This window comes from Ranitomeya variabilis, chromosome 6 (assembly GCF_051348905.1).
Source record: "Ranitomeya variabilis isolate aRanVar5 chromosome 6, aRanVar5.hap1, whole genome shotgun sequence".
NCBI classification, from domain to species: Eukaryota; Metazoa; Chordata; class Amphibia; order Anura; family Dendrobatidae; genus Ranitomeya; species Ranitomeya variabilis.
Window position 1 is genome coordinate 541,182,293 of NC_135237.1, and position 26,535 is coordinate 541,208,827.

A 26,535-nucleotide genomic window follows, 5' to 3' on the forward strand; every position below is an offset into this window, starting at 1 on the left:
TAATATATGGAGGACTATAGGGAGTGTATTATACTATATGGAGGACTATGGAGCACATTATAATATATGGAGGACTATGGGGTGTATTTTACTAAACAAGTAAAATGCTGCATATTCGGATTGTTTTTGCTGGAACAAAAAGCCTTGTTGTCAGCAGCACATTGCCAGTGTAAACTGTAGATGTGCTGCTGAAAACATGATACTGTATGGTGATCTATTAGTGATCGTTCTGTCTCATCATTATTCCTCAGCTGGTGGAAAGAGGCCGGGAAACAAGCGTTGAACAACTTCAGTATTGTCGATCAAACTCGTTTAGCGGCCTGAACTCAGCGCACGTAAATACAACAGAAAGGCTTCTGTGTGATGTGCAATATGTTAGCATTTGGGGACCCATTTTAAACTTTGCCTAGGGCCCCACTTTGCCTAAAACCGGCCCTGCCTACAAGTGTACAAAGATATTATACAGTCACCATGTGACAAGTGGGCCTGTGTAACTTCAAATGCCAGGGCTGAATTTTAGTCCCAGTCCGGCCCTGGATTTCACCCATAGTAATGAGTGGGGGAATCAGCAACAAAAATGAGACAAAAATGCACCTATTTATCCTGCGTTCTTCCTGCCGAAAGATGCAGAAATGGTGCAGAAATGTCTGCAGCAAATGCTTCCCGTGTGCACAGGCCCTTACCCCTAGATTAACCCCTGATTGTATCAGCCCTGACACTCCACAAATCTGCCTGCAGTCAGCAGTAATCGCTGGTATTGCAAAATGAAGCAGAAAACAGAGGCTCAGCCTCCGCCATAAATATCCGCTCTGTTTACACCGTCTCCTATTGCAGCTATTGTGGGACGGAGATCTGCAGAAGTTTCTATCGCTCCGGATAAATCCTTGTGTATATCAACATTAACTGGAAAACAAGGCCGGGAGCGGAGCGGAGTGCACCGCCACATGTGACCACAGCGGAGGCCAGAGACGGCTAATATTAGCACCTGCTCCGCTGTCCCCCTGCCCAGAGAAGAGCACAGGGCTCCAAGGTCCGAAAAGCAGAACCTCAGAGACGAGCGCAGCTCTGCAGGGACATGGATCCAGGTAAAATATCTATTATCTATCTATTATTATCTATAATCTATCATCTATCTATTATCTATCATCTATCTATTATTTATCTATCTATTATCTATCTATCTATTATCTATCTATCTATCTATCTATCTATCTATCTATCTATCTATTATCTATTTATCATCTATCTATTATCTATCTATCTATATATTATCTATCTATTTATCATCTATTATCTATCTATCTATCTATCTATTATCTATCATCTATCTATTATCTATCTATCTATTATTTACCTATCTATCATCTATCTATTATTATATATCTATCATCTATCTATTATCTATCATCTATCTATTATCTATCTATCTATTATCTATCTATTATCTATCATCTATCTATTATCTATCATCTATCTATCTATTATTTATCTATCTATCATCTATCTATTATTATATATCTATCATCTATCTATTATCTATCATCTATCTATCTATCTATCTATCTATCTATTATCTATCTATCTATTATCTATCTATTTTAATCTATGCAGCCGAAATGTCGCACAAATGGGCTATTAAAATAGCTTTTTTTTTTGCATGAAAATGATGGTGTGCTGCTTCTTCATTTTTTTCTATTATGAGGACTGGTATGTACAGTTGTGCTCAAAAGTTTACATACCACGGCAGAATTTTTGCTTTCTTGGCCTTTTTTTCAGAGAATATGGATGATAACACCAAAACTTTTTCTCCACATATGGTTAGTGGTTGGGTGAAGCCATTTATTGCCAATCTACTGTGTTTTCTCTTTTAAATCATAATGACAACCCAAAACATCCAAATGACCCTGATCAAAAGTTCACATACCCTGATGATTTTTGCCTAATAACATGCACAGAAGTTGATATAAATGGGTTTGAATGGCTACAAAAGGTAACATCCTCACCTGTGGCCTGTTTGCTTGTAATCAGTGTGTGCATAAAAGATGAGTGAGTTTCTGGGATCCAGACAGACTCTTGCATCTTTCATCCAGCCACTGATGTTTCTGGATTGTGAGTCATGGGGAAAGCAAAAGAATTGTCAATGGATCTATGGAAAAAGGTAGTTGGAACTGCATAAAACAGGAAAGGGATACAAAAAGATATCCAAGGAATTGATAATGCCAGTCAGCAGCGTTCACACTGTGAGTAACAACTGGAAAATCAGGGCCTCAGGTAGATCAACAAAAATGTCATCCACAACTGCCAGGAAAATTGTTCGGGATGCAAAGGAAAACCCACAAATAATATCAGCTAAAATACTGGAATCTCTGAAAACCAGTGGTGTGGCTGTTTCAAGATGCACAATAAGGAGACACTTGAAGAAAAATGGGCTGCACGGTCGAGTCGCCAGAAGAAAGCCATTACTGCGCAAAAACGCCACAAAGTATCTCACCCACAATACGCAAAACAGCACAAAGACAAGCCTCAAAACTTCTGAAACAAGGTAATTTGGAGTGATGAGTAGTGATGAATGAGTGTACTCGTTGCCCGGGTTTTTCCAAGCTTGCTCGGGTGGTCTCTGAGTATTTGTGACTGCTCGGAGATTTAGTTTTTGTTGACTCAGCTGCATGATTTATAGCTGCTAGCCAGCCTGAGTACATGTGGGGGTTACCTGGTTGCTAGGGAATCCCACATGTACTCACGCTGGCTAGCAGCCGTAAATCATGCAGCTGTGTCAACAAAAACTAAATCTCCGTGCAGTCACAAATACCCAGAGACCACCCGAGCGTGCTCTGGAAAACCCGAGCAACGAGTATACTCAATCATCACTAGTGATGAGACCAAAATTGAACATTTTGGCCAAAACCATAAACATTACATTTGGAGAGAGGATAAGGCCTATGATGAAAGGAACACCATTCCTACTGTAAAGCATGGAGGTGGATTGCTGATGTTTTGGGGATGTGTGAGCTACAAAGGCACAGGAAACTTGGTCAAAGTTGAAGGAAAGATGAATGCAGCACATTATCAGCAAATACTGGAGGCAAATTTGCACTCATCAGCCTGGAAGCTGCGCATGGGACGTACTTGGATGTTTCAACATGACAACGATCCAAAACACAAGGCCATGTCGACCTGTCATTGGCTACAGCAGAACAAAGTGAAGGTTCTGGAGTGGGCATCTCAGTCTCCTGACCTCAATATTATTGAGCCACTCTGGGGAGATCTCAAGCGCGCAGTTCATGCTAGACAGCCCAGGAATTTACAGGAACTGGACTCTTTTTGCCAAGAAGAGTGGGCAGCTTTACCATCTGAGAAAATAAAGAACCTCATCCACAACTACCACAAAAGACTTCAAGCTGTCATTGATGTTAGAGGGGGCAATACACAGTATTAAGAAATGGGGTATGGGAACTTTTGATCAGGGTCATTTGGATTTTTTTTTGTTGTCATTATGATTTGAAAAGAGAAAACAGTAGTTTGACAATAAATGGCTTCACCCAACCACTAACCATGAGTGCAGAAAAAGTTTTGGTGTTATCATTCATATTCTCTGTAAAAAAGGCCAAGAAAAATATTCTGCTGGAGTATGTAAACTTTTGAGCACAACTATACCTGTGAAGCTTTGCACCCAACTATTACTTCTATTTAAGTGCTGCTCTCTGCACAATTTTTTTCTGTCAATCTATCTCTATCTATCTCTCATATTCATGCATTTTACAGTAGCAGCAAAATAAATAAGATTATTTTTAAATCTCATACACATGGTACTTTTTTTTCTTTCATTTTTGTATGTCTATTCTTTCAGTGTTTTTGCTGGGGTTTTTTACCCCCTCAACTGAAAGCATAAAAATAGCATAAAAAAACTCTCATAATGTAGATAGTGTTTTTCCTGCCAACACTTTGGGTTTTTCTACAAACTCTGTAAATTAAACAAAACCTAAATCTAAAGTTTATTTCTTATTAATTTCTGCTACACTGATTAATACAATCTTGTGTTCTCTGGTGTCAGCTGTTATAAGCTGGAGGGGACTAGGGCTGGTTTGAGGGATCCAGGACTCCTGCTTACAATGGGGACAAATGAAGCCCCCAGAAGTGCAAGATACTCTGTAGCAGTATATGTTGGCTCTTCTGGGGGTATACGGAATATTAATTGGCCATTATATAGTGGAATTATGCAGCTTGTATGTGGCAGCATAATGGAGGCTAAAATTCTGAGAAAAGACTGAAAAAGGATTCATAGTCTTCTGTTGTGAATTCTATTTTTGGGCTCCCTCTAGTGGTCACAAGCGGTACTGTGTAGTGTTGTCTTTCTGCAGGTTGCTGCATCAGCTGGTTCGTTATCCTTGGTTGGTTTCCTATTTAGCTCACCTGGAGACTCAGTTCCTTGCCTGCTATCAATGTATTCAGTGCTCTTCAGATTCCTTCTGTCTACCTTGCTCCCAGTCTCTCCAAGACAAGCTAAGTTTTTGTTTGATCATTTTTTGATTATCAGTGTTCATTATGTTTTTTTTGTCCAGCTCGCTAAAATGTGATTTCCTCGCTTGCTGGTTGCTCTAGGGGACTGAGTTTCTCCCCCCACACCGTTAGTTGGTGTGGGGGTTCTTGAAATCTCAGAGTGGATATTTTGTAAGGGTTTTTTACTGACCGCATAGATTCTCTTTTCTATTTTCTGCTATCTAGTATTAGTGGGCCTCAATTGCTGAATCTGCTTTCACCCCTGTGTATGTGCCTTCCTCTTACCTCACCGTTATTATCTGTTGGGGGCTTCTATATCTTTGGGGATTATTTCTCTGGAGGCAAGAGAGGTCTTTCTTTCTCTCTAGGGGTAGTTAGTTCCTCAGGCTGGCTCGAGACGTCTAGGATTTTTAGGCACGTTCACCGGCTACTTCTAGTGTGTTTGGATAGGTTCAGATTTGCAGTCAGTCCAGTTTGCCACCTCCCTAGAGCTTGTCCTAGGTTTGTTACTTAGCTGGAGTAATTTGTGATCCTCAACCACTAAGGATCATAACAGTATAGCAGGCCTAAAAGTGTTTAATGCATCGCAGAAGTGGGATAAAAAGAAGACCTGAGTACATTTTTTTTTTTTCCTCCCGCTTTTCCTTTGCTGCAGTCTGTTTAGCTTCTTTCATCCCCTTGAACTCTGGGCGGTTTTGAGCTCAGCTGCAGACATGAATGTTCAGACTCTGACTTCTAGTGTGGATCATCTTACTGCACGGGTGCAAAGTATTCAGGATTTTGTTATTCATAGCCCTATGTCAGAACCAAAGATACCCATTCCTGAGTTGTTTTCTGGAGATAGATCTAGGTTTCTAAATTTTAAGAATAATTGTAAGTTATTTCTATCTCTGAGACCTCGTTCCTCTGGTGATTCCGCTCAGCAAGTTAAAATTGTTATCTCCTTGTTGCGTGGTGACCCTCAAGATTGGGCTTTCTCTCTGGCGCCAGGAGATCCTGCATTGCTTAATGTAGATGCATTTTTTCTGGCTCTTGGACTGCTTTATGAGGAGCCTAATCTTGAGAATCAGGCAGAAAAAGCGTTGCTGGCTATCTCTCAGGGTCAGGATGAAGCAGAGGTGTATTGTCAAAAATTTCGGAAATGGTCGGTGCTTACTCGATGGAATGAGTGTGCCCTGGCTGCAAATTTCAGAGAAGGTCTTTCTGAGGCCGTTAAGAATGTTATGGTGGGGTTCCCCACGCCTGCAAGTCTGAGTGATTCTATGGCTTTAGCCATTCAGGTTGATCGGCGTTTGCGGGAGCGCAAATCTGCTCATCCTTTGGCGGTATTTTCCGAACAGAGACCTGAGTCTATACAATGTGACCGAACTCTGACCAGAATTGAGCGTCAAAGTCATAGACGTCAAAATGGGTTGTGCTTTTACTGTGGTGATTCTACTCATGTTATCTCAGCATGCTCTAAACGCTTAAAAAAAATCGCTAAACCTGTCACCATTGGTACTATACAGCCTAAATTTATTTTGTCTGTTACTTTGATTTGTTCTTTGTCGTCCTACCCGGTTATGGCTTTTGTGGATTCGGGTGCTGCCCTGAATCTGATGGATTTGTCGTTTGCCAGGCGCTGTGGTTTTGACCTGGAGCCTTTTGGAATTTCCTATTCCTCTGAGGGGAATTGATGCTATGCCATTGGCTGAGAATAAGCCTCAGTATTGGACGCAAATGACCATGTGCATGACTCCCGTACATCAGGAGGTGATTCGCTTTCTTGTTCTGCATAATTTGCATGATGTTGTCGTTTTGGGTCTGCCATGGCTGCAAGCTCATAATCCAGTTTTAGATTGGAAAGCTATGTCTGTGTCAAGTTGGGGTTGTCAGGGAATTCATGGCGATGCTCCGTTGGTGTCTATTGCTTCTTCCACTCCTTCTGAGATCCCTGAGTTTTTGTCTGACTACCAGGATGTATTTGATGAGCCCAGGCCCAGTGCCCTGCCCCCTCATAGGGATTGTGACTGTGCTATAAATTTAATTCCTGGTAGTAAATTCCCTAAGGGACGACTTTTTAATTTGTCTATACCAGAGCATGCCGCGATGCGGAGTTATATAAAGGAGTCTTTGGAGAATGGACATATTCGCCCATCCTCTTCCCCTCTTGGTGCAGCATTTTTTTTGTGGCCAAGAAGGACGGATCTTTGAGACCTTGTATAGATTATCGTCTTCTGAATAAAATCACAGTCAAATTTCAGTATCCTTTGCCACTATTGTCTGATTTGTTTGCTCGGATTAAGGGTGCCAGTTGGTTCACCAAGATAGATCTCCGTGGTGCGTATAACCTTGTGCGCATTAAGCAGGGAGATGAATGGAAAACAGCATTTAATACGCCCGAAGGCCATTTTGAGTACTTGGTGATGCCTTTTGGACTCTCTAATGCTCCTTCTGTGTTTCAGTCCTTCATGCATGACATCTTCCGAGAATATCTGGATAAATTTATGATTGTTTATCTGGATGACATTTTGGTCTTTTCTGATGATTGGGAGTCCCATGTGAAGCAGGTCAGGATGGTGTTTCAGGTCCTGCGTGCTAATGCTTTATTTGTGAAGGGCTCAAAATGCCTCTTCGGAGTACAGAAGGTCTCCTTTTTGGGTTTTATTTTTTTCTCCTTCTACTGTGGAGATGGACCCAGTCAAGGTCCAGGCTATTCATGACTGGACTCAGCCCACGTCTGTTAAGAGTCTTCAGAAGTTCTTGGGTTTCGCTAATTTTTACCGTCGTTTCATCGCTAATTTTTCTAGCGTGGTTAAACCTTTGACGGATTTGACCAAGAAGGGTTCTGATGTGATTAATTGGTCTCCTGCGGCCGTGGAGGCCTTTCGGGAGCTGAAGCACCGGTTTTCTTCAGCTCCAGTCTTATGTCAGCCAGATGTCTCTCTCCCCTTCCAGGTCGAGGTTGATGCTTCTGAGATTGGAGTAGGGGCTGTTTTGTCGCAGAGAAGCTCTGATGGCTCTGTGATGAAGCCATGTGCTTTCTTTTCAAGATAGTTTTCGCCTGCCGAGCGGAATTATGATGTTGGTAATCGGGAGTTGTTGGCTATGAAGTGGGCATTTGAGGAGTGGCGACATTGGCTCGAAGGAGCTAAACATCGTGTGGTGGTCTTGACTGATCACAAAAATCTGATTTACCTTGAATCTGCCAAGCGCCTGAATCCTAGACAGGCTCGTTGGTCGTTGTTTTTCTCCCATTTCAACTTCGTGGTCTCATACCTGCCTGGTTCGAAGAACGTGAAAGCTGATGCACTTTCTAGGAGTTTTGTGCCTGACTCTCTGGGAGTTTCTGAGCCGGCTGGTATTCTCAGAGAGGGAGTGATTTTGTCTGCCATTTCCCCAGATTTGCGACGAGTGCTGCAGAAATTTCAGGCGGATAGACCTGACCGTTGTCCACCAGAGAGACTGTTTGTCCCGGATAGATGGACCAGCAAAGTTATTTCCGAGGTTCATTCTTCGGTGTTGGCGGGTCATCCTGGGATTTTTGGTACCAGAGATTTGGTGGCTAGGTCCTTCTGGTGGCCTTCCTTGTCGCGGGATGTGCGTTCCTTTGTGCAGTCTTGTGGGATTTGTGCTCGGGCTAAGCCTTGCTGTTCTCGTGCCAGCGGTTTGCTTTTGCCTTTGCCTGTTCCGAAAAGGCCTTGGACGCACATTTCCATGGATTTTATTTCGGATCTTCCAGTATCTCAGAAAATGTCTGTCATCTGGGTGGTGTGTGATCGTTTTTCCAAGATGGTCCATTTGGTGCCCTTGCCTAAGTTGCCTTCTTCCTCCGATTTGGTTCCTCTATTTTTTCAGAATGCGGTTCGCTTGCACAGCATTCCTGAAAATATTGTGTCTGATAGAGGATCCCAGTTTGTGTCCAGGTTTTGGCGGACTTTTTGTGCTAAGATGGGCATTGATTTGTCTTTTTCGTCGGCCTTCCATCCTCAGACTAATGGCCAAACCGAGCGAACTAATCAGACGTTGGAAACTTATTTGAGATGTTTTGTTTCTGCTGATCAGGATGATTGGGTGACTTTTTTGCCATTGGCCGAGTTTGCCCTTAATAATCGGGCTAGTTCTGCTACTTTGGTTTCGCCTTTTTTCTGCAATTCTGGCTTCCATCCTCGTTTTTCCTCAGGTCAGGTTGAGCCTTCTGACTGTCCTGGGGTGGATTCTGTGGTGGATAGGTTGCAGCAGATTTGGAACCATGTGGTGGACAATTTGAGGTTGTCACAGGAGAGGGCTCAGCGCTTTGCCAACCGCCGCCGCGGTGTGGGTCCCCGACTTCGTGTTGGGGATTTGGTGTGGCTGTCTTCTTGGTATGTTCCTATGAAGGTCTCCTCTCCTAAATTCAAGCCTCGCTTCATCGGTCCTTATAAGATCTTGGAAATCCTTAACCCAGTGTCTTTTCGTTTGGATCTCCCAGCATCGTTTGCCATTCATAATGTGTTCCATAGGTCTTTGTTGCGGAGGTATGTGGTGCCTGTGTTTCCTTCTGTTGAGCCTCCTGCTCCGGTGCTGGTCGAGGGCGAATTGGAGTACGTGGTGGAGAAGATTTTGGATTCTCGTATCTCTAGACGGAGACTTCAGTATTTGGTTAAGTGGAAGGGCTATGGTCAGGAGGATAATTCCTGGGTTGTCGCCTCTGATGTTCATGCGGCCGATTTGGTTCGTGCCTTCCACGCGGCTCATCCTGATCGCCCTGGGGGTCTTGATGAGGGTTCGGTGACCCCTCCTCAAGGGGGGGGGGGGTACTGTTGTGAATTCTATTTTTGGGCTCCCTCTAGTGGTCACAAGCGGTACTGTGTAGTGTTGTCTTTCTGCAGGTTGGCTGCATCAGCTGGTTCGTTATCCTTGGTTGGTTTCCTATTTAGCTCACCTGGAGACTCAGTTCCTTGCCTGCTATCAATGTATTCAGTGCTCTTCAGATTCCTTGTGTCTACCTTGCTCCCAGTCTCTCCAAGACAAGCTAAGTTTTTGTTTGATCATTTTTTGATTATCAGTGTTCATTATGTTTTTTTTGTCCAGCTCGCTAAAATGTGATTTCCTCGCTTGCTGGTTGCTCTAGGGGACTGAGTTTCTCCCCCCACACCGTTAGTTGGTGTGGGGGTTCTTGAAATCTCAGAGTGGATATTTTGTAAGGGTTTTTTACTGACCGCATAGATTCTCTTTTCTATTTTCTGCTATCTAGTATTAGTGGGCCTCAATTGCTGAATCTGCTTTCACCCCTGTGTATGTGCCTTCCTCTTACCTCACCGTTATTATCTGTTGGGGGCTTCTATATCTTTGGGGATTATTTCTCTGGAGGCAAGAGAGGTCTTTCTTTCTCTCTAGGGGTAGTTAGTTCCTCAGGCTGGCTCGAGACGTCTAGGATTTTTAGGCACGTTCACCGGCTACTTCTAGTGTGTTTGGATAGGTTCAGATTTGCGGTGAGTCCAGTTTGCCACCTCCCTAGAGCTTGTCCTAGGTTTGTTACTTAGCTGGAGTAATTTGTGATCCTCAACCACTAAGGATCATAACAGTCTTCAATAGGACTGAGAGGAAGCTAAAGAGTACACGGAGCTAGAAGCAGGGAGTGATGCATCTTTTATTTCCTTATCTGTTAAATTTATGTTTTTTTACATTCTATTTTCTATAATTGATTATGTCATACAGTAGCCACATGAGCAATAATATAACTCAATGAGTACTAGGTTAGAGTGATGAGGCCAAGGGAGGAGGAGGAGGAGAGCTGTGACATCACCTATTGTGAATTATGGGTCCTGTGTTATCTACTGTATATAGAGGTGTTATCAGTCATTGTACAGGAGGAGGAGGTGAGCTGTGACATCACCTGTTGTGAATGGTGCATCCTGTGTTATTACTGTATATAGAGGTGTTATCAGTCATTGTACAGGAGGAGGAGGTGAGCTGTGATATCATCTATTGTGAATGGTGGGTCCTGTGTTATCTACTGTATATAGAGGTGTTATCAGTGATTGCACAAGAGGAGGAGGTGAGCTGTGACCTCACCTATTGTGAATGGTGGATCCTGTGCAATCTACTGTATATAGAGGTGTTATCAGTCATTGTACAGGAGGAGGAGGTGAGCTGTGACATCACCTATTGTGAATGGTGGATCCTGTGTTATCTACTGTATATAGAGGTGTTATCAGTCATTGTACAGGAGGAGGAGGTGAGCTGTGACATCACCTATTGTGAATGGTGGATCCTGTGTTATCTACTGTATATAGAGATGATATCAGTCATTGTACAGGAGGAGGAGGTGAGCTGTGACATCACCTATTGTGAATGGTGGATCCTGTGTTATCTACTGTATATAGAGGTGTTATCAGTCATTGTACAGGAGGAGGAGGAGGAGGTGAGCTGTGACATCACCTATTGCGAATGGTGGATTCTGTGTTATCTACTGTATATAGAGGTGTTATCTGTCATTGTACAGGAGGAGGAGGTGAGCTGTTACATCACCTATTGTGAATGGTGGATCCTGTTTTATCTACTGTATATAGAGGTGTTATCAGTCATTGTACAGGAGGAGGAGGAGGAGAGCTGTGACATCGCCTATTGCGAATGGTGGATTCTGTGTTATCTACTGTATATAGAGGTGTTATCTGTCATTGTACAGGAGGAGGAGGTGAGCTGTTACATCACCTATTGTGAATGGTGGATCCTGTGTTATCTACTGTATATAGAGGTGTTATCAGTCATTGTACAGGAGGAGGAGGTGAGTTGTGATATCAGCTATTTCGAATGGTGGATCCTGTGTTATCTTCTGTATATAGAGGTTTTATCAGTCTTTGAACAGAAGAAGGAGGTGAGCTGTGACATCGCCTATTGTGAATAAATTATCCTTTGTTATATACTGTATGTAGAGATCTGCTTACATATGCTGCCTCTAAGGACACATTCAGTATTTGGTCAGTATTTCACATCAGTATTTGTAAGTCAAAACCAGGAGTGAGTGTAAAAATTTTCCTCTGATTGTTCCAGTCTATTTTTTATGTGAACTACTGGCTAAACACTGAATGTGTGAACGTGCCCTAATAGTGGCCATCACAGATAAGTTCGGATTGCTGCTGTTAGCTCCTTCTCATTCCGAATGCCCAGACAGTGGTTCCCCTGCAATTTGATCAAGGAGTACGAATAGGTTGACATGGCAGCTAGAAGCCCGCTGAAGGCCCTGTGACTGCCATGTTGGTACTCCCGTGAAGCACAGACACAGCCTGGGCTTCATAGGAGGCTGCCATTTTAGCTCTATACCACAGTTCAGTTGTATTGCTTTATACAGAAGAAGAAATCAGACGATCTCAGGTTCAAGTACCCTAATAACCTAAAGACTTGGTCTGGCCCACCGCACAACCGATGAATCCCCCGTGGGCCCCTGTGAGGAGTGGCGCCTTTCCCCTATATATAAGCACTAATGGGCACAATACATTTGATTCTTTATGTAAAGACAAAAGCAGCATCTCATCATTCCTTCACAAAAGTACCCAGATTATTATTATTATATACATACATTTGTGAATGAGGGTGATGTAATATTTGCGAGTAGCAGAACAGCGGGCCCCAAAAATCAATGTTACTGATGGGCCCTTGGCACCCCAGTCCCATACTGCTAAAGAGCTTAAAGAAAATGTTAATGAATAAAAAAATATATATACCAGATTAAAACACTAAAATTTAAAATCAGCCTTTTCTCCGTCATTAAAATTAAAAATCTGTTCTGCAGCATCTATAAATATTTGCTCTAATAAAATATAAAATTATTTAACCCATACTGTAAAAGCCATAAAAAAAGAATAAAAATCAAAATGCCAGAATTGCTGTTTATTACTTGCCTCACCTACGCAAAAATATTAAATTAAATTTTGTCAAAACATTAAATGTACACAAAAATGATATCAGGAAAAATATAGTTTTTTTTTTTTTTTTTCTTTAAAACATCCTAAAAAGCTGGAAAAATGCAAAAAAAAAGTTCAGGAAATGACCATGAAAATGTTCAACTTTTTAAGCGGAATTCGAAAAAATGTTTAGGAATTTTGTGTTTTTTAGGAGGATTTTGGAGAGTTTCCTACTCAGTTTTTGCTCCAAGAACTCAGGAAAAAGACTCAGTATGAACACATCCGAAGGGGGGATAATTCTGATGATAGTTTGCCTTCAAGGTATAAACCCACTCAAGCAATAAACTATCAAGAAAATCATTAAGTTCCTATTTGTGATGAAAACTAAGATCAAACCATAATTGAAATTCCAAAAATCACAAAAGCTTTCGTTCTTTTTAAATTGCCTTGTAAAACCTTTATGGTCCTTATAAAGTTACTAGAAAAAGAAAAATCCAGTCAGTAGCCCAAATGATTACTGAAACTTGAGAAAGTGGATTGTTTCCTCTAAAATCCCATAACCGGAGAGTTTGCGAGAAGTTTCACATTTTATGACTTGCTCTAAGTTCATCAACTAGAAATCATATCTTATAATGAATGAGACTCAGAATATTACTTTATTTTTATAGGCTGGAAGAAGATAAGAGGACTTCTGCTCCAGTGTGGCTGCTGACATGGACTCTCTCCAATACAAGTTATTGCATTTCATTTGTTGGGAGCTTTTCTAATTGGAATAATTGGGGCAATATGGATGGCAAAACCAGTGAAGTCCTACTCTTTCATGATAAAGTGTTCTCCAGCGACTTAATGAGGCAGCTGAACAAGTTGAGAGAATCCAGGTTGCTTACTGACGTCACCATTTGTAGTGATGACTGCGAATTCCCTTGCCATAGGAACGTCTTGGCCTCCAGTAGTCCATACTTTAAGGCAATGTTTTGCAACAATTTTAAGGAAAGTACCCAGGACAAGGTGTTTTTGATGGGAATAGATTCAGATACGCTTCATCGGATCATCGTCTACGTCTACACCGGGGAGATCCTCATAACGTTGGACAACGTCTTCAGTCTCATTCAAGGTGCTTCACTTTTACAGTATGAAAAACTATTGGGAACTTGCTCAAAATTCCTCCAGGACCAAATGACTCCTCAAAATTGTTTAAGTATGATCAGACTTTCTGAATTCTTTAGCTGTAAGAACCTCAAAGAGAAGGCTAGACGAATGGCTTTGCAATACTTTAAAGACGTGTCCATTTCCGAAGATCTGAAGGATCTCGGTGTCTCGGAACTGTTGGACTATATTGGAGATGATGATCTTTGTGCTGAAGAAGAACAAGTGTTTGAGGCTCTAATGACCTGGATAAGACACAATGAACATGGTCGAAGGTGCTATATACAAGAATTATTTCAAAAAGTCAGGCTCCAGTATGTCCATCCAACTTTTCTTTTCCATTTCATTGCCAATGAACCTTTGATCCAGTCTTCGGCGTCTTGCCGGAGATTGTTAGAATCAGCCTGTAGAGTATTATTTGCTCATAACACATCCATCTCCCCTGATATCAAGCCAATATGTCATGTCCCACGTCGATTTTCTCATCAAGAATTCCTCATCAACATAGGAGGCCGAAAGGACAACCAGCAGACGACACGAGACGTCTTGCTGTATAATGAGAAAACCAATCAGTGGCTGAGGCTTGCAAAGTTGCCGACACGTCTACACAAGGCTTCGGCAGTTGGATTGCATGGTAATGTGTATGTCCTAGGTGGGCTATCCATTGGCAACAAAGAGAACATTGTCACATCAAGTGTTTTCATACTGTCCCTAAAATTAAATCAGTGGCGCAAAGGTGAACCCATGCTTGTTCCAAGATACTCCCACAAGAGTATCGGGTACAGAAACTATATAATCTCAATAGGAGGGATTGGAGCAAAACAACAAATTCTTAGCTCGGTGGAGAGGTTTGATAGCATTTATAACTCCTGGGAGGAAATGGCTAGTATGCCAGTCGCTGTCCTCCATCCTGCAGTAGCTGCGAAAGATGAAAGAATATATCTTTTTGGTGGAGAGGACGTGATGCAGAATCCAGTCCGGCTTATACAGGTAATTCATTAAATTCCTATGGAACCTAATAACTATGCCACAAAGAGTAAAAAAGGCCATGCTTACCTTCTGCTCCATCGGCGGCGCTCCGACTGTTTTTACTGGACCAGAAGTGATGACTTCACAGCCACCAGTGACCTGACCGCTGAGACCACTGACTTTCTGCAAGGTCAGGATACTGGTGTTTGAAAAGTCAATATTCCGGCAGTGCAGGAATTGAGGGTGGACTCGACTGTCTTATTCTTTTATCAGGATGGCTTCCCATTGGGAAATTTTAATTGTAGACACTTATGTTTTATATAAAACATGGTTTAAAAAGGAGCTGAAAAAAGAGAGACTGGCCATCAGGCCGGGTCCATGCCTGTTACTGGCACTGCTTGAATGATATGGTTTCTCCTGATACACACAAAGTCAGAAGAGAAGTTGGCTGTGACCCATGCCGATGACTATTCTGCTGTATAGTAACCCTATATTGCATTGCCTTATGGGGAGAGTATTCTCAATTTTATGACTTTGATGTCATTTGAAAACTTTTAAGAGGTATAGTACAGTCCCATAGATTTTTACAAAGTGCTATGTTATGGCCCCATATTCTTCCACAGCTTCTTTCCTGGCTTCCAGCCATTCTCTGTAAATCCCGGTCTCCTGTAATGATGTCTCGTTGAATGTGACCACTGTAGCCAATTACAGGTCGTCTGGTTTTACAAAGACTTTTTGAAGAGGGTAAATGTAACACCCCAGGTAACCGGTTGTTACAGTGATGTTGCCTTCATTTCGGGGAGGGCGATATCATGCTTGGAGGCAAGGAGGATTCCCTTTATCAGGTAACACACCTACATACAACACATTCTGAATCCAGGCCAGAAGGGGGAGTTCTGAACCCGGATTCAGGGGAGCTTCCCCAGCTTTAAGTGTTCTGGTCTGGAGGAGGAGTTAGTTCAGTCTGGAGCAGACAGTGAAGGGAGAAGAGTGGAGAGCAGACAGTGGAGCTGTGCAGCCAGGACTGAGCTGCAGCTCCAGGAAAGGAAGTGAACCTGAGGGGTTGAATGTAGTGAAGCATCAGAGGAAAGAAGCAACAGGAGAAGGAAAGGGGCTCAGAGTGGAACTGTGACCGGGCACCCTCAGAGCTGTAGCGCAGGAACTGGGCACCGGGAGCCCGAGGCTGTGTTGTACTCCCGGTTGCATGGCAGAACCGGAGGGCATAGGACTTTATATTATTTGCCCGCACCCCCACCTGAAGGTGCAGCAGTACACTAGGAGCCCAGGTCGTGATACAGACCCTATAAAAAGGTTCACACTGCCCACCATATAGGTGACTGTCCCAGGACAGGAGAGAGAGGGCTTTGCCAACAAGCTACAAGCAGCAGGGAACTCGCATATGAGTGTGAGTAGGAAGGCTTACGGACCTCACCTGGAAGAGGGATCTACCTTTGCCTCCAGGCCGGCCGGACCACATCACCACCTGTTCCTGGTATCCTGGACTGTGGACCGCTACCACCAGTAAACCAGGTAAAGGCGTTACAACTCTGTGTCCTCCAATTATTTGCCGGCATACACCATCTCTGCCCAGCACACCGGGAGCCCTGGGGACCCTGCTTCACCTGTGGGAAGCATCACCATCTATGCTGCAGCAACATCACCCCAGAGGACCCCTTTAAGCAGCGTCAGTCCCTACTGACCGAGAACCACAGGTGGTTTTACGAACACAAACTTTAACACAAATCCCCTTAAAAGACCTTTCCCCTTTAATTGGGCGCCCAGGGCCACGGATCGGGTCGCAGCCACCGTGACATCCCCTTTAAGTGCGACTGGACCCGGTACCAAATATCTCCATTGTCCTAGCGGGCGACTCATAAACTCTGCAGCAAATCCCCAGCATGAAATCCACAGTGAATATATTCTGGGTAACCTTAAAGTTACAGTATCTGTTTGAGATCAGGCAAACAGAATATTTCCGTCCCAAATTAGAAAAAAAACATGGCTGCTTCCTTTCGATTCCAGCAAAACACTTGTCTATAGGTTGAGTGATATTTGCAGTTCAGCTCCACTGAAGTGCATGGAGATGAACTGCAATACCATACAGTTTGGCACTCTTTTTGTAAGAAAGCAGCCATGCTTCTGTAATCTTAAAAAAGTTAAAACTCCTTGAAACAGAGACCAATCTAAACAAGTGGTAGGGATAATAAATCGAATTCTAGACCTTACGGAGCTGTATACTGGGTCTAGCATCCAGATGGAAAGAACATTAGGGAGGAGCTATAATCTTTGAGTCTGTTTTGAGCCAATCCGCATTGACTCGAGTGTTCTCATCAACGCTAATTGGCTGGAAGCATGTGATTGACAGAACTCTCCTCCCAAATACTTTTTAAATTGGATTCCATCCTCTGAGACATTATAGATATGACTAGAGACATTATATATTAGTGAATATGTGACAAAATTCTTGTTCTTATATCTTAGGTTTATCATGTTTTCAGAAACATGTGGTTCAGGATGGAGACCAGAATGGTAAAAAACGTATGCGCCCCAGCCGTTGTTGTTGGGGAAAAGATTATAATAATCGGAGGTGAGTTCTTAATGAAATGTTTCAACACATTGGCTATGAAATGAGTTTTAACAGAACCCTTGAGAATAATTGAAACATGTTTTTCCAGAAGTATAAATTAAGCCCCCGTAATGGCAGCTTATCCACCTCAATTGCACCAATCAGACTGTCTCTCAGGAACCGTGCTAGAAAAATGCTGCCATAATACAGTAATAGCGAGATACCTCTTATATTCAGTGCTAGTAGACGGCCTTCCATGAACAACAGTGCCTCCAATCAACAGTACAGCCGTCAGAGTGCCGCCAATCAATCCTCACCAGTGAAATACTTTCATTCACACAGACAAAGATAAATGTTGTGGTCAAAGAAAAATTTATGGCACCTGTGCTCAGGGCTGGGACAAAGTATTTTGGTGCCATAGGCTGATGAAGCCAATGGCGCCCACCCCAAAGCAAAGGAATGGCTCAGAGACTAGGGTAACAGGACTAAAGATGGGCGAACCCGAACAGTAAAGTTCGGTATCTGTACTGAACCAATACTGTTCGGGCATGGTCACCGAACACTGACTTCACCATGAATGGCATGACAGCGTGGCTAACACTGCTTCTGATCGGCGGTAAAATCATTACCACCAGACAGCTGCAGTTCCCAGGTTGTCAAATGACAGTGTGAGCACGCAGCTGTGATCAGAGGTATAAAGTTTACCTCCGGTCACTAGTGTCAGCTGATGGGACTACTGCTCCCATCAGCCAACTCCTGCTGCCGCTAATAACAGTGAGAGCAGGAGCAGCTGATGGAAGTATTCATCAGGTGGCGCCCGCGCTGTAAATAAATAATAAAAAAAAATGGTGTGGGTTCCCCTGTATTTTTGATAACCAACCAGGCAAAACTCACAGCTTGGGGCTGCAACCCTCAGCTGTCAACGTTAGCAAGGCTGGTTATCAAGAATAGAGGGGTCCCCACGCCATATTTTTAAATTATTTAAATAAATAATAATAAAAAAATGGCATGGGTCCTCCCCATTTTTGATAACCAACCTTGCTAAAGCAGACAGCTGGGAGCTGGTATTCTCAGGCTGGTAAGGGTCCATGGATATTGCCCCCCCCAGCCAAAAAATAGCAGCCCGCAGCTGCCCAGAAAGGCAAGTGGGGTTCGTACTGGTAGGGTTGATGTCACCTTTGTATTGTCCGGTGAGATCAACCCACGGCTTAGTAAACTCACCTTACTCCCATTCCACTGAATCCCTCGTCTACTGTAATAAAACAAAACTAAAAAACAACAACATCCATCACCTGTCCATCGCAGCAGCTCATTCATCAATGGTTCACAGCCTTTTGTGGTCCCATCTTGGCACCATCCACGTTGAAAACTATTAATCCTCAGACATGGATTATGGCATGGGACAGAATGATGGATAGGTGAGGGATATTGTTGCTTATTTTAGTTATCTTACATGAGACGAGGGCTTCGGTGGAATGGGTGTTAGGTGAGTATTTTATTTTTAAATAGAAATGCAAATGTGTGTTTTGTTTTATTTCATATAAAGGACTTTAAACTTGCTGTGTCTTACAACTATAGGATTAGTAATGCATAGGTGTCTTATAGACGTCTCTCCATTACTAATCCGTGGGCTTGATGTCACCGAACAATACAAACATCAACCCCACAAATATGAACCCCACTTGCCACAACTACAGGGTAAGTGGGAAGAGGCAGGCAAAGCTCCAGAATTGGCACATCTAATAGATGCGCCTTTTCAGGATGGCTGCGGGCTTCTATTGTTTAGGCTAGGGGGTCACTATCCATGGCCCCTTACCAGCCTGAGAATTCCAGGACCCAGCTGTCTGCTTTAGCAAGGCTGGTTGTCAAAAATGGGGGTAGACACCATAACGTTTTTTTTAATTATTTATTTAAATAATTAAAAAAATAGGAGTGGGGACCTCTCCATTCTTGATAACTAGCCTTGCTAACGCTGGCAGCTAAGGGTTGCAGCCCCCCGCTGTGAGTTTTGCCTGGCTGGTTATCAAAAATTCAGGGGAACCCATGCCTTTTTTTAAAATTATTTATTTACAGCGCTGGCTGATGATCAGCCGCCACCAGCTCTCGCTGCGCTGTTATTAGCGACAGCATGCATCGGCTGATGGGAGCAGTAGTCCCATCATCTAACATTAGTGACAGGAGGTAAACTTTATACCTCCAATCACAGCTGCGTGGGACAAAAGACAGCGTGGGAACCGCGGCTGTCTGATGATTTTAATGCAGATCAGAAGAGGTGTTTGCCGTGCTGTCATACAGATGACAGCGTGGCAAACACTTGATGTTCAGTACCTGAACCCAACCTTTTTGTAACTGTTCTGCCGGACCCAAACATCCAGGTGTCCGCCCCTTCTCTAAGCATAACCCCTAATGCACCTCCCCCTTCCCCTCCGATGGATTAGTTGGCAAACTCTGATGACCAGTTCCACTAGAAGTTACCTTTTCACAAAAAAATCACCAAAAGTAAAAAACAAAAGTGGTGTACTTTAGGGATTCGACTTAACAGGAAGTTCAATTTCATAGTTAGATACAGAATCAATGATTTTTTGGAGACCACTTACACAACACAGGGGAAAAGATAGTGATACTGTATTCATGCCTGACATCCTATATTTTAAATGTAGAACCCAAGGATAGTTTTGGAAACTAATAAAGAGTAACTATAATCGGCCTGTTTGGTTTCAATTAAGGTGTCTAGCATTTGGCAGATATCTGAATGGAAAATATGCAGACCCTGATGGGATACGTCTGAAGGTTTTTGCGTCCGTCATGTGAAAAGCACAGCTTGCACAAAACCGATGGTGACTGTGGTGATGTATTTTGGTTCTGGTGACATATTCATGTAGTGATGATTGTTATAGTGCTGTATTCATGTAGTGATGATGATTCTGGTGATATATTCATCAAATCAACAAACATCATCATCAGTATATAATTAAAGCACCAGAGCTATCAATAGTATATGAATATGGCACCAGAAACATCATCAGTAAATAAATACATCACCAGAACCACCATCAGAACATGAATTTGTCACCAGAACCACCATTAATACATGAATGCATTACTAGATCCACCATCAGTGCATGAATACATTAACAGACCCACCATCAGTACTTGACTACATCACAAGAACCACCATCAGTAAATTATTGTCACCAGAACCTTCATCAGTACATGAATATGTCACCAGAACCACCATGAGTACATGAATGCATGACCAAAAGCAAGAGTGCTTGAATACAAGAACCAAGCTTAGTACATCTATCAATTGTAATATTGTCAGCACCATAAACAATTGTATTGCATGAACCTACAACTCCCAGTATGTTCTTAACAATGTTAAGGACATACTGGGAGTTGTTATTAACAGCCATCATCAGACTGTGGACCATACAGGAACCACAGCACTGATGAGAATTAGTCAGTATCACAAATAAACATTTATATCCAGGTACTGGATATATCCTGGAGTTGTCGCTTTCTTTTCATCTCCATCTTGTCTGGATGTCATGAATACTTTTCACATCCACAGCTAGTCTCTGCAGACCTCCTTCTGCTCCGGTCTTTTGCAGCGCATCCCCATATAGTGGTCTTAAAAATAAGAGTGTTATTAAAATGCAGTAAATATCTGTTCTATTTATGACCTAAATAAGCCTCCTATGGTATATGACATCCACTCTGCCATTATCAGTTATAACCGCGACACCATTTGCCCTTATGAACCACGGTCTATATCATAGCTGTCACCACTCTAATTTTCCATTACACTTTTTATATCTCCACACTGTCCCCCTGCCATGCTAACCCTTCTCCATATTGTGCCTCCATTTCACATTGTCACCTCTCCATATCCATTCAATGCCCCTTTTCGCACCATGCCCTCATATTACCCACTACGCTGTCCACTTCAAACTGTAACCAGTATGATGGTCACCACAGCCTCCCATATGGCATATCTACAACAAGCCGCCAATATATAGTATAGTCACCACCACAGCCCCCCCATATATAGTATGATGTCCACCACAGACTCCCATAAATAGTATGATGTCCAAAACAGCTCCCATGTATACTATGATGGCCCCCAGCATCCCATATAGTATTATGGCCCACAAACAGCACCCCAAACAGTATGATATTCACCATAGCCCCCTATAAAGTGTGGTCACCACAGCCCCCAGTATAATGACCTCCACAGCCTCATATGCAGTATGGTCACCACAGCTCCTCATATACTTTGCTGTCCCCATGCACAGGCCCTCATTACATGGCCCAAATTCACAGCACCTCATTTCATGGTTCTCGAAACAACCCCTCATTTAATGGCCCCCGCACTACCTCTCACTTTATGCACAGCCCCTCATTTCAGACCCCTCTGCATAGCCCCTAATTTTATGCCCCGACAGCCCCTCATTTTTCCCCCCTCTGCACAGCCACTCAATTTGTTACTCCAATCTGCACAGCCCCTCATTTTATCCCCCTGTGGACAGCCTCTGAATTTATCCCCACATCAGCACAGCCCCTCATTTTATTCTCCCCCAACAGCACAGCCCTTCATTTTATCCCCCCATCAGCACATCCTCTCAGTTTATTCCCCATCAGCAAAGCCCCTCATTTTATCTCTCATCAGCACAACACTTCATTTTATCCCCCCATCAGCACAGTCTCTTATTTTATTTCCCCATCAGCAAAGCAACTCATTTTATTCCCTCCATCAGCACAGCACCTAATTTTATCCCCACATCATCACAGCCCCTCATTTTATTCCCCCCAGTGTAGCCTCCCATTTTATTCCTGCTGCATAGCCCCTCATTTTATTCTCCCTATACAGCCCCTCATTTTATTTTCCCCTGTGCACAGCCCCTCAGTTTATCCCCCCATCTGCACAGCCCCTCAGTTTATCCCCCTCATCAGTACCGCCTCTCATTTTATTCCCCCATCAACACAGCCCCTTATTTTATCCTCCCCATCAGCACAGCTCCGCATTCTATTCCCCATCAGCATAGCCCCTCATTTTATTCCCCCATCTGCACAACTCCTCATTTTATCCTCCCCATCAGCACAGCTCCTCATTTTATCCCCCATCAGCACAACCCCTCATTTTATTACCACATCAGCACATCCTCTCATTTCATTGCCCCCAGCACAGTACTTCATTTTACCCCCCATCAGCACAGCCCCTCATTTTACAGCCCCCCCTCCCATGCACAGTAATATAAGAATGAAAGTGATTCGGAAGATGCCTCCACCTTGACATTATCATTCGCCCACCTGGAAACAGAAGATATAGGGTCACTCTCCAAACTAATCTCTTTAAAGACATGTCCTTGAGATGGGAAGGTTCCTGGGTACAGGTCATTGGAACAGTCGTCTGAACTAAGTGGAGATATTGTCTCCGATTCCCCTCTATCAGAGACGCCAGTAGACAATGAACTAACATCTAGTAGACCTGATGGAGAAGATGGCAACACTGGCGGAAGCCAGGAAATATAGCGACCAGACACCTCTTTTGACATGACTGTCCCCAACGAGGCACCTCACTGAATGGTCAATCTAGAATTGGCTCATGAGTAATCAGACTGCACATAGAAGACAATCTTCTCCGAATGCAATGCTCAGATCTGAAGCTCTACTGGATCCGTGAAGACTTGAAGAACTTCAGATTAATCCTTTCCTTTGATGGATGATGCCCTCAGCAGATTCTGGAGGCGTCGATTGGGACTCTCATCTGATCCACCACAGCCAGTTGCAGGAAATATCCCGTCAAACCGGAGTCAAGATAAGTCTATAGGACACGGACACATTCAAAGTCAGTAATGAAGAATTTCTACTCTGAGCTAGGGAAGCTTCACCTACTGGTCCTAGGTTTTGGAGTTTTTCAGACCTTTCAGAACAGCAACAAATGAAATGTTCTGTGCTACCACAGCCGTACTATACCCCCTTGGCACTAGCTCCTGCACTGCCAGCCTAACACGATCGACCTGCAATGGTTCAGACTAGATAGCAGTCTCTGGAAACTGGGGAACAAGCCTCCTCTGGAAGGAAGGAGCCAAATGCGACAGACCAATCTCACTCGTCACCTCTTAAGCAACTCCAGACAGAGTATCTAAAAATCATATTTTTAAAATAAAAACAAAAGCTGGACATCTCGTGCCACTTATGTTGGGATGTGTTGACCTGAGGAAAGGTAGAAAAGTGAATCTCACACATGATTTGTGGGAGATTAATCTGCTTGACAGAGTGTTGACTCCCAGATAATATGAGAAAAGAGGGTAAAATAAGGTCAAACAATCTTTATACTTGTATTATGGGGGTGTAGAGAATAAAATAAAAAATGGGGTAAATAAGACAGGAGAGACTGATCATGCAAATCCCCTTAAAGGGTTGTTTTCATGATTGATTTTCAGGAGCTCACTGCTTCTCAGCATCCCTTCTTTCTGTTACCTGTGGTGGCAATATGGAAGACTGATAGTTTGGAGCAACGGCATTGTCGCGCTACTGGCCCAAACTGTGCGGTTTTCCATGCTCTAAAGAGCAAAGGGGGTCTGAAGCTAGCCATATCCAGTGATCTATCAAGCTTTAGAACAGAGCTTGCAAGCTTTATAGCAAAGAGCTTGTAAGCGCTAACTCCTTGACTAGGAAACCAGCCACTTCTGATAGACTACAGCGGTGGCCATTAACTCAGGCAACGAGCAGTAGACTATAGAATTTAAAACACCTTCGTTCTTGAGGATGGAGAAGGTTTTTAATAAGTTTTTTGTTTTTACAAGAGCTCTCCAGATTGCATTTCACAGCTGTCCATTCTACATCATTGGCTGTAAAGAGTATTTTCTATAGGTGGAATTATAATTTCAGCTTCAGATGTGACTTAAATATATAATATCAGTAGTAGAAAATGACTCAGTAAAAGCTTCAATATAAAATCCAAATTTTGATATTCTGCTCCATATAACACCATTTACATTACCGTTTATACCATTAACTTTTCACCAGATCTGATCTGACGTTTTTTGTTCCAGGTTACACCAGAAGAATTATTGCCTACGATATGATGCAAAATACATTTGCCAAATGTGCCGACATGAAGGACAGGCGAATGCACCATGGCGCCACCGTCCTGCAGAATAAAATTTACGTAACAGGCGGCCGCTGTCTGACCGTGGACAACACCATTGAGGACTCTGATTCCTTTGACTGCTATGATCCTGATACCGATACATGGACTTCAAAGGGAAAACTGCCCCATAGGTTATTTGACCATGGCTGTCTCACTCTGCAGTGTATCCCTACACAATTTCACTAAGCAAGTACTGTCATTTGGTATGGTCCAAGAACACTTTAGGACCTACGGGACATGTAGTGGTGTTTATAGAAAGAACATAACAAAGATCAAAATTGCTGCTCCAAAATAGTGCTTTGTTTTTCTACCTAGGAGAGAAGGGCACCTTTTACCATTTCCATGAGGCTTTGAGCATATCCCATTTTGCAGTTCCCCTATGGAGGAGAGTCCTACACGGGCTTTCACCATCATAAGCCAACAAGACGGGACAACCATTGCAATGGTTGCAGACTACGCACAAACTCGGTCTGTAGTCTACGAGGAGGTGGAAAGTGTCTGGAAATTGTCCATATGGCTACTGGCCCTTTCATTGAGGATAGCCTTACAGTCAGTCCCCAAGACAGCTGTCTTTACTGTCCAGTGATTGTAATCCCAGAGTCTCTGCTATGCTTCACACATTCGCATGCCTTGTTTTGAGCACGGCCAGCGATTCATGGATTGTCTGAAGATCTCCAGACCCAAATTTGACTGTTGAGTTGGGGTCAAGAGACACGCAGCTAGCCAACACATCATGGTTCGCACACAGAACGTGTTTTACGGACAGCCTTAAAGCCACTAGTAACGCTGAACAAGTTCTGCAGCGGTTCTGATTACACAAACGTAGAAAAGGTGAAAGAGGCAAACATAAGGGGGAAAACAAAGTCAAACATAAAAAGAATAGTAAGGTTAACAAGCTTTATACAAATTATTTTTCTTGTTTATTCGAGGCATTGGAGCAATAAACCACAGAATAACAAAGATGAGCATTCACATATCACTTAAAAAGTTTTTTGTGGACCTTTTACTTTTTTCCTTGTCTGTTAAGTCGGTGCAATTCGATTCGAATGACCCGGCCCATCGGCCATATGAGATATCTCTGTGAAGCCGTGAGAACTAGCTCTTACCTGACGGTATCTGCAGCTTTTTTGATTAGCGGTCTGGCACAAAGGCATCGTTGCGGCTTGGCAAACATGTGAGGTCGCATCAGGCCGGCTAATAAGAGGAGCCATGGGTGCTTTCAGGTAAGAGCCGGGCCCTACTGCTCCCGTCCAACGGCCAAAGATTTACTGAGGTGACCGATGGACAAGGTTGTGAGAATCGATTTACACCAACCCTACTTCTCTGTTTTCTATGCTGATGCTACCAAATTTCTTTCACGTATGAATGAGAGGGATCAAAAGCATGGAGGGTCACAGCCATGTCCAGTAAATGGCTGCGTGCCTGCGTCCACATTTATATCAAAGAATTTTGGACCCGTAATCCATGTACCCAAAGCCAATTTTTGGATCATGGTTGCTGTTGGTGCAGCTCGAGTGCCGCTACCTATTATCCTGTGAATTACCACATCCAGTTAGTCAGAACCATATTCTCATCAGACATGATGTACTGTAACGGGTCCAAATGAATTTTTACGAATTTGTCTACCATCCAATTATAGTACTCCAGAGTCTTCTCTTTATCCCTCTCCTTGAACTCTTGCACAAGCTGATACTTGAGGTTCCAGGTGAAGTTATTTCATCTCGACATGTTGTTTTGTTGAAGTGCTCTTGATAGAATGATTGTTATGATGATTTCCATGGCTTCTTATAATTCTCACCTGGACATCTGCAACAACCACCACATTTAGTGTCTATGGTTTTGCATTGGCCAGGAGTCCTATGTTCCACAACTTTTGCACCAAACTATATTGCTTTTTACTGGAACAAGATGGTCTGGAAATTGACCAACAGAATAGTAGAGTCTTTGTGTGAATGATCCTGTGTGTTCACAGGCCTCCAGGTATCATAAGACGCCATGTTGGACACACATACAAACACACAACACTGCTGCCCTAAAATCGCCCGGCTATGGTTATTGTAAGAATATTAACTCCATTTAGTTGCATGTCAATGTAATTAATTTGTCAGCATTTCTACTTATGTACATTTTTTCAAGTTTGGTATTCCTTATTCTGAATCAATGCAATAACAAATCAGAAAGTACATTTTTAAATTTATACAACACATATCAACTATCTAAAAAAGCGCGTCGGCATCAAAGAGGAGAAAATTTGTACTGAATTTGTAATAAAGATTTTTTTTTCCCATAAACTCTATTTTATCTTTTATTAAGAGACAATCTCTCTTTTTGTCTGT

The 26,535-nt window shown here is 42.9% G+C and overlaps 1 protein-coding gene across 2 annotated transcripts; it reads left to right on the forward strand.

Annotated features, from left to right (window-relative positions):
• The first annotated feature begins 759 nt into the window (after positions 1–759).
• KLHL38 (kelch like family member 38) lies at positions 760–26,535 on the forward strand. Of its 2 annotated transcripts, XM_077271170.1 has the most exons (4): positions 760–1,085; positions 13,031–14,498; positions 16,959–17,064; positions 24,102–26,535. In XM_077271170.1, exons 2-4 carry the CDS (start codon positions 13,149–13,151, stop codon positions 24,383–24,385), a joined length of 1,740 nt encoding a protein of 579 aa, XP_077127285.1. In that variant the 5' UTR covers positions 760–1,085; positions 13,031–13,148; the 3' UTR covers positions 24,386–26,535. The 2 variants fall into 2 exon arrangements, with proteins under 2 accessions (XP_077127285.1, XP_077127284.1); XM_077271169.1 differs by lacking the exon at positions 760–1,085 and having other exon boundaries at positions 11,093–14,498.